A 9,294-nucleotide genomic window follows, 5' to 3' on the forward strand; every position below is an offset into this window, starting at 1 on the left:
ATGTATGCTTGTGGGAGTCGATTTGCCCGCTGTTGAACCGTAGCACGCCAACCCACCACGCCCCACATCGCTCCAGGATGAACAACCTCCATAATGACACCAGGAGTCTTAACCCATTAACACCTGAGGGCCGATTCTATTAATGTTTATGTTTATGTTTATGTTTATTAAAGGATCCCCATTAGAGTCACATGAATGAGCCTCTAGTCTTCCTGGGGTCCTGAACAAAGCAAATACAATACAAATGTACAACTTAAAATACAAATAATAGTAAAATAAAAAAATAAAAATAAACAATACAAATAAAAATGTTATTTGTTTAATTTGACTGGATTGTTGGATTTGATTTTAAAATGTTAATTTGTCTTTTTGTATTAAAAGACAAATTAACATTTTAAAATCAAATCCAACAATCCAGTCAAATACATAACTGACAAGTTACTTGCAAGGTATCTCTTAATTTCTTTTTTGAAAGTAATTTTGTTATGGATTGTACATAAGATGTTTTTGGGCAGAGCATTCCAGAGTTCTATTGACCTGTATTTACCAGTGAGTTTTAGAAAATTCGTTTTTGGTGTTTGTGTTCTTAAATTACCATAAGCTGCTCCCCTGTTGTTGTACCCATGTTCTGAAGTCATGTGTAACTGTTTAGCCAAGCTAGGCGGCTTATTGGTGCTAATAATGTTCCGCATTAGCATTAGAAGACTCACCGATAATTTCTGTTCAACCATTAGCCATGCCAGATGTTCATGCATATAGCTTATACTTGTCCTGTATGAACATCCTAGTGCCAGACGAGCCGCTTTATTCTGAGCAACCTGTAATTTTTTCAAATCAGTTTTTGTGGCTGACGACCAGATTACAGGGCAATATTCTAAATTGGACAGAACTAAAGAATGAATAACTGATTTCATTATAGAGGGAGTGATGAAACCAGAACACTTCCTAGTCATCCCTATTCCTCTTCCCATTTTGATGACAATATTGTTTATATGTTTAGACCAAGATAAAGAGCTGTCAATAGTTACTCCCAGAAGTTTTATTGTATTCACTTGTTCAATTTGTGTGGTACCAATTGACAGTTTTAACAGAGGATTCTTGTATACTTCTAAATCATAACAATTTTCTGAAAAACTTATGTTGCTATAGCCTATCAGTGGTGCTCAAACGTTTTGGACCCCCAAAATGATGTGAGTATTTAGCCACGGAGCCCCAACTAATCATTTGGACATGTTCACCAAATGAAACTGCCGTTGCCGACAGCACTTTAAAGTGGCACAGAAAGTTTTTTTTTGAGCTGCCAAGCATTTCTTTGGTGAAGACGCTCTAGGAGCGCTCCTCTTTCCTTTTGCGGAGCACAGCTTTGGGCGACTCAAGTAGAAAATAGTTAAACTTTTGGATAGAAGTGCCAAATCAAAATCAAGGAGAGGTGGGAAGTGGAAAACTGTTATTTTCGGCTAGGCTATTTGTACCAATAACACAGATGAACGGTTGATAGGTTCAAATGCCATGTCAGTCATCAGCGTCAATCGCTCTGCACTCTCAGTGCTCCCCCGCTAAGAAAAGAAGAAGAAAAAAGTACGCTTTTTGTGGCCCCTAAGTGAGTCGATACTTGGCGAGAATAGAGACAGAATAGAGATAAGAGATTTTCAGGTGGTACTACAGAGTTACTGATGGTACCTTTGCGGATGGAGCCCTCCTGGCCCACTACACCGTCAGGGTCAACGTTGGTGACGTACACGGGCAGGTCCCACCCCCGGCTGGACATGCCTCCGGCCACCGTCATGCCCAGAGAGTCATACGGCTCCTTGGTGAGGTTCACCGTCTTCTCGTAGCACGCCGGCTTCTGGCAGGAGTCCTGCGTGACACGGGGAAATAGAAGGAGAAATTAGCTCTGTGTGTGTGTGTGTGTGTGTGTGTGTGTGTGTGTGTGTGTGTGTGTGTGTGTGTGTGTGTGTGTGTGTGTGTGTGTGTGTGTGTGTGTGTGTCTGAATATAGCATGGCAAGACATTGTGCAGATTACATTCATCTTACATTCAGGTTCAATCTGGAAGGGAGAGGTTTATAATCTGCAAATATACAAGCTCACAAAGCATCACATCGCAATGTGCTGTGAGCTTGTAGTTGTGAGCTTGTAGAGCTTGTAGTTGTGAGATTAAAGATTGTCTATTTTTGCTGCACGAGACCGTCACATGACAAAGTATGAATCACGCTTTATCTGGGCTGAAAATGTAATGAATGATGGAGCGAGTGAGATTATATCTGTGGAGGATATGTTGATGAGTCACTAAGAGAGACAGAGAGACTCGAGAGACAGAGAGAGAATGAGAGGGGGAGAGAGAGAGAGAGGGGCAGAGAGAGAGAGGTGTGAGTACCACACTGACACATTGGGGTTGATGGGACACGGTCTGTGCTGCTATTCTAATGTGCTGCATTCACATGTTTTCTACGCTGGCCGCCAGGGAGGTGACCCGCAGGACATGATCGTACTAACTATAGCTGTCTCTGAGCCCCGCTCCACACAGCTGACTGCCTGCCTGTATGCGCAAAGCACTGCAGCACTGGGCTGTGTGTGTGTGTGTGTGTGTGTGTGTGTGTGTGTGTGTGTGTGTGTGTGTGTGTGTGTGTGTGTGTGCTTGCGCGCATGTGTGTGACACAGAGAGACAGAGAGTGTGAGAGAGAGAGAGAGAGAGAGAAACGGAGACAGAGAGAGAGAGACATACACACACACACACACACACACACACACACACACACACACACACACACACACACACACACACACACACACACACACACACACACACACACACACACACACACACACACACACACACACACACACACACACACACACACACATACACACAGTACAGTTTTATGTCAATAATAAGCTAAAGCCTTGTTTTATTTTCCCTTCCAGTGCAGAATGTACAACTCGAGACAGCCCCTCTTTCCCTGACTTGGCGTCCTTCCAGGAGAATGCAACAAAAGCAGAAGGGAGCCACAACGTAATGAGTAAATATAATAAAGCACAATGTGAAGGTTGCATTGACCCCAGGATTGTACTGTACAGTACACAGCCTTCACAACCGGGAGGCTACGGTGGATTTCCATTGTGCAGATGGAGTTTGTAATTGGCTCTCGGTGTCTCGCCTGTATTGTCTTTGGCTTCTTTGAAGCTGGCTTTGGATTCAGACGTGTGCAAATGACAACAAAATAGGTAATGACAATTAGCACTCCAAATCAAAAGAGTGGGGTGGGGAGTGCACACTAGAGGGGTGTGTGAAGCTCTCTGTGAAGTACAACGGCATTAATGGAACAAGGCAAATTGTCTGCTCTGGTAATAAGCTGGAGAAAATCCTTTGAGGGGCGAGGGTTGGTGGCGGTGGAGTGTTTGTGTGTGTGTGTGTGTGTGTGGGGGGGGGTGCATGTTTTCTTCAGGGATAATAGACTCAAGAGAGATCGGCGGCTGCTATAGACCCAGGCCAATAGCGATCCACGGAAAACAAATAAATTGCCAATGTGTGTGGTATCTGTCTCCTGCGCGTGCGTGTGTGTGTGTGTGTGTGTGTGTGTGTGTGTGTGTGTGTATTACTGTTCTTATGAGGGGCAAACATCCCCACAAGTATAGTCAAATGTGAGACATTGAAAAAATTGTTGTTGTTTTTCTTAAGGGATGGATCGTTATTTACCAGCGGATGCTATGGTCGGGGGGGTGCCTCAAAAAACTAATTGAGCACTGGGGCGGGCCATGTTTTCAGGTCATGAATTTTCCTGCAGTCACTCAGGGGGGTCAAGGAAAAAAACAAAAACAAAATCACATCAGCACTACCCTCCCCCCACTACCCTCCCCCCCAGTGCCTACATTTTCAGCTGTTTTCAACGCTAAAAAGCTAAAAGTTTGATGTCCCCCCAATTATACAGTAGTAATACAAACGTGTGCATGTGCATGTGCATGTGCATGTGCATGTGCATGTGCATGTGCATGTGCATGTGCATGTGCATGTGCATGTGCATGTGCATGTGCATGTGCATGTGCATGTGCATGAGTTTGTACAGTATGTAATACCCACCAGCAGCGTTAGCTCCATGTCCACCGGGGAGTAGGGTGGGGGGCCGTCCATGCTCCACGGACCCTCTTGCAGGATGTCTGGCGTGGGCAGACAGATCTGACGAGCCACGATGAAGTGGACGCGCTCCTCACTCGCCTAAACAATACACAGAGACAACGTAAACAGTTTTTACATTGGCCTTTGAAATCCGTAATCAAAACAATGTGCTGTATTAATACTATTCCAAAATACCTCAGGATCAACCGAAACCTTACAAAACTTCAAAGCATTTCTCATTTTTTGCGGGTCCTTTTTATTTTATTTTACTAGAACAAAATCTTTGTTTACCAGGATGGCCTGGGCCAGCCATTCTCCAGACTAGCTCTAAGATTGTATGTATATACTTGACCCATTAAAACCGGGAAAGCATCTGTGTCATTGTAGATGTTGCTATGTATATAGCAACAGGCATTGTTCGTAATTATTTTCATTAAAAAAAAAGATTTTCTGAAAACTTAGGTTAGGATTTAGAAGGCGATTTAAAATCGGCCTCAGGTCTAAATGGGTTAATTGTGCATGGGTATCGTTCACCGGAAAACAGACGATCTATACAAGCTCACAATGCATTGGCTTTAGGCCAGTGCAAGAGCATGTTTTGTGATGTAGGGGGAAACATGGATGAAAACATGTAGTTTGGTTGGTCCTTTTTGCTGTGAGGCAGTGCTAACCACTGACCTACAGTGCCACCCAAATGTGACACGAGATACGAGTCATCTCCTCCCCCCGCCACCTCCTGTAGACAGAATGACTCATGTGCTGGAAGGAGAGCCATGCATGATGTCAAGAGCCATCTGCCCTGGAGTGTGAAACTCTCACTTGTGTTAGAGTCATACTGGGACCCTCAAGTGTGTGTAGCGTGTGTACTGTAGTGTTCATAAGTCTGCCACCACAGGCTGTGTGTTACATTCCTCTGTTTATCTCTCTCATTACTACTACTGCCCATTAAATAGCCCAGAATAACCATAGTCTAAAACGATTTCTCCTCCCTCTGTGACCCAAACTCCTGCAATTCCATTTGACTGGACTTTTAGTCCATTTTGCGTGCGCACGCACGCACGCACTCGCAAGCACACACACACGCACGCGCACCCGCACCCGCACCCGCACGCTTCCTCTCAATCCCCTCGGTGATGCTTTGAGATTGCCCCTGCTCTCTCTCCGGTGCGGAGCTGCCTCCTAAATTACCCAGTCCAGCTCGTTATCGCCTTAATTGGGCTAATTTAATCGTTTTCCCGCCAGTTCTTAATCTCTGACAGAAAGTGCCCGCTGTGAGAGGCCATCTTGGCTCCTCAGAGACGCGACCAGTGCCAGCCATTTGCCTCAGACAGGAACCACCAGGAGCCCAGAGCGCCACGCTTCAGTCAAACCCGCAGACACACACCGCCATTAAAACACTTAAACCCTATATACTTCATTCATTGACCAGGGTCCGCCAGGGCTTTTTACAGTAGTTAGCTTTTTCCCTCTACACCAAATCTCTTTGCCGAAAATAAGAGGGCTACAAGCTTGTAGATCAGCTATTTTCGGCGAACGTTCTCCTATTAGAGCCTGTCCTCGTAAACACAGCACTTTTATATACTTTTATATTGTAATCGTGTTGCCTATTATGACATGCCCAGAATAGGGACACAAGGGTTCATGTGGTTAACCACCATTAGCCACAGAACATGCCACCAGCCACCCACCAAGCGCCAATCAGGAAGCACAGCCAGCAGCATGGCCTGCCTGCCTGTCGCACTGGAGTGCAGTCGCACCGCAATTCAACCCAATTAACCGCGGCGAGTGCAGACACACTGGCCAGCAGAGCACCATTAAGCACCATTAACTGCAATAACCCAGAGGACTCAGGGCTGTACACAGTGTAGGAATGACATCACATCCCCCCCGCGCTACAGTGTGCTGCTCATGTTATTATTCTATAAATATAAACATCTGTGGAACTATGTCTGCCATGAGGTTGCACCCCATGAAGTACTGTAAAGTATGTATGTATGTATGTATGTATGTACTGTATGTATGTATGTATGTATGTATGTATGTATGTATGTATGTATGTATGTATGTATGTATGTATGTATGTATGTATGTATGTATGTATGTATGTATGTATGTATGTATGTATGTATGTATGTATGTATGTATGTATGTATGTATGTATGTATGCGTGTGTGTGTGTGTGTGTGTGTGTGTGTGTGTGTGTGTGTGTGTGTGTGTGTGTGTGTGTGTGTGTGTGTGTGTGTGTGTGTGTGTTTGGTCACATTTGTCCCAAGAAGTCACGATAGGCCGTTTGGGGAGTGAGAGTGTGTTGCAAAGTGGGGTTAAAACACAGATGTTCGGCGCTGATCTATTCTATAGCGATCCCAAACAAACATGTTCTACCTCACCTTTAACCCTTCAACCCTACTGTCCCCAGGCCCCTGCAGAGCCGTGCCTCACCTGAATAAGCAGAGCGGCGTGCTCCGGGGCTCCGTAGCGCAGGTCGTGGCCGTTGATGGCCAGCACGCGGTCCCCGACGCACAGCTGGCCGTCGCGCGCCGCCAGGCCCCCCTCCAGCAGATGGAAGATGTAAACGCCGTGCTCCTCGGGCCGTCGGACCAGCTTGATGCCCAACTGCTCGTCCGGGGCGCTCTTGTTCAGCACCACGTGCACGCTGTCGTCCCTCTGCGGCTGGTGGCCCATCATGCCGTGGCTCGGGTAGCCCCCGGCGGCGTCGTGGGCGTGGCCGTGCCCGTGGGGGTGCGAGCGGTAGCGGTGACGCTGCTCCCGGAGCACGGTGAGACGCAGCAGCTGGCAGGGCTGCTTGAGGGTGGCCAGGGCGAAACAGTGGGGCACGTTGCTGATGTCAATGCCATTCACCTGTGACACACAATACGACATGGTCATTCACCATGGCTTGTTGTGATGCTGTCAACGCTGCACAGAGATTGGTGTGATTGTCAATATGCATATTTGCCTGTATCAAATTATTATTGTTTATTATCATTGTATTATTAAAGGTAGGATAAGTGATATTTTTTGGTACTTTCTTTTTTTGGGGTTAAAAAGGTTAAAGTACTATATTCTGATAGTAATCATTGCTGCAGAGCGTGTGTTCGGTCACAGGGGTCTCTCCAGCTCTTTAGTAAACAGAATATAGTACATTTTCAGGTAGGTGACAAAATTTAAGCCAACCAGGAGAGAGCACTGAAAATGTTCTGTTTAATAAAGAGCTGGAGAGACATGGGAGACTCCTTTTACTGAACAAACACTCTATAGCAATGAGTACTATCAGAATATACAGCTATTTAACACTTATTTTAACCAAAGTAAATCACTTACCCTACCTTTAAATAAGTATATTATTATCTCATTACAGTATCTAATGTCGCTATATCTGAAATGGTTTGAGACACACTTTCAAATGCAACCAGTCTCATGCTTCTACAATGCATAATTAAGAAGTTGTGCATAAATAATTAAGCGACCTAGAAAAGCGCTATATAAATGTGAGATATTATTATTATTAATGTAATAATCAATGTGTTCATAAATAATGTATCTTCTTGGCCTTGACCACACATTTGTAATACAGTATACATATAGAATACATAATAACTCAGTACAGTGCATTGAGTTAGTAGTGTGTAAATACACGGGCAGATAGCCTAATTACAATACTTCCACAATCGCTTCTCGGCTCAATTAATAAATGTTGTTTTAGTGCAGACCATCATTATCGATTGCCTATTAAACAACACTTTATGGCTGAAGGGAAATGAAAACAGGGTTTGCCCCCTCAAAAGTAGACCAATCACAGCTCATGCTGCTACATGCATGATGTCATGAAACTGCACTGCATGAACAGTCACCAAAGTGAAACTCGTGAAGAGTGTGTCATAGATGATAATCTACTGTATGCAAATAAGAACATTTATTCAGCGAATCTCTTGTACAGTACCAACATTGTTCTTGTAACGTAAGTGTAGTGTTACTAAAGACTGCTATTTCCATTTGATCAAAGGAGATGCATAGATAGACTGTACCTGCTTTATTCAACATGTCCACCACACGCATTCTGAGCTTATAGATAGCCTATTTTCGTATAAGGTTCACCCTCAGAATAGGGTCGCTAGGGTTCATGTGGTTTTGTACACATTTATACATTCTCAGCCAAACAAACAACATCCTCCCACCTTAAGGATCATGTCTCCGGGCAGCAAGCGTCCATCGCGGGCGATGACACCCTCCCTGTAGATGTCCTGGATAAGGATGCGAACCAGGGGGGTCTCGTTGCCCCCGACGATGCTGATGGCCAGGGGTTCGGCGGGATCGGCCCGCGTGATCTTGATACTGGTGACCTCACCGTCAGGGATGAGGTGGTGCAGCTGTGGCAGGGCCAGCACTGAGGGACAACAACATGGAGAGTGTTACGCAAGGGTTCCGACATCTTTCCATAACAAGGACCTCCAAAAAAACACTGACAATGAACCTGATCATTATTATTATCATTTATTTATTTTTCATTATCCTCTACTTTCCATTTGGCCCACCTGGCGCCCCTAGCAGGCCCCCACTTTGAAAACCATTCTAAAACACGACTAGAGGGGAAAACCATACCAAGCAAAAGCCAAGTAAAACAAAAGGCGAGATACTTTGGGGGGGTTTGGGGGGGGGGGGCTGCAGTGGGAGGCTGAGGCAGTAGTTTAGCTCTGTAGTGGAACCAGCTGTTTCTGCTCCCCCCAGGTTACTAAAACAAGCATCTCCAATGCAACGGACGGGGTCGGGTGGGGGGGGCTTATTCACTTGGCTGATAGTCCTGCTTCATGTTTGTATCATTAGTCACGTATACTGTACTGTACATCTGTACTGAGTATGCTTGGGAAAAGCTGCAAAAAGTCCAACGTTTCCACGGTTACTTGGGTTGGAAGAACAAGAACATGCAGTAGGCCTACAGTACCTGCTTTCATACTCGCACACGCACACATGTACACACGCACACGCGCGCACACGCACACACACACACACACACACACACACACACACACACACACACACACACACACACACACACACACACACACACACACACACACACACACACACACACACAGCTTAGCCGTAACACCAGCGAACACAATCTTACAAATCATCAATTTCCACTCCTGCAGGAACAAACTTTATCACTAGCCTTATCAATCCT

At 45.3% G+C, this 9,294-nt stretch overlaps 1 protein-coding gene across 4 annotated transcripts in view; it reads right to left on the reverse strand.

Annotated features, from left to right (window-relative positions):
• Nucleotides 1-9,294, reverse strand: part of lnx1 (ligand of numb-protein X 1) — a 64,864-nt gene that overhangs the window by 7,381 nt on the left and 48,189 nt on the right. For all 4 annotated transcript variants that reach the window (XM_084066795.1, XM_084066796.1, XM_084066797.1 and 1 more), the window contains 4 exons: nt 8,288-8,496; nt 6,552-6,971; nt 4,077-4,211; nt 1,681-1,858 (listed from right to left, as the gene is read on the reverse strand). In XM_084066795.1, the coding sequence (XP_083922921.1) occupies nt 1,681-1,858; nt 4,077-4,211; nt 6,552-6,971; nt 8,288-8,496 (942 nt within the window). The remainder of the gene's footprint in view (nt 1-1,680; nt 1,859-4,076; nt 4,212-6,551; nt 6,972-8,287; nt 8,497-9,294) is intronic.

Source organism: Gymnoscopelus microlampas (assembly GCF_963454915.1).
Source record: "Gymnoscopelus microlampas genome assembly, chromosome: 9".
Lineage (NCBI taxonomy): Eukaryota > Metazoa > Chordata > Actinopteri > Myctophiformes > Myctophidae > Gymnoscopelus > Gymnoscopelus microlampas.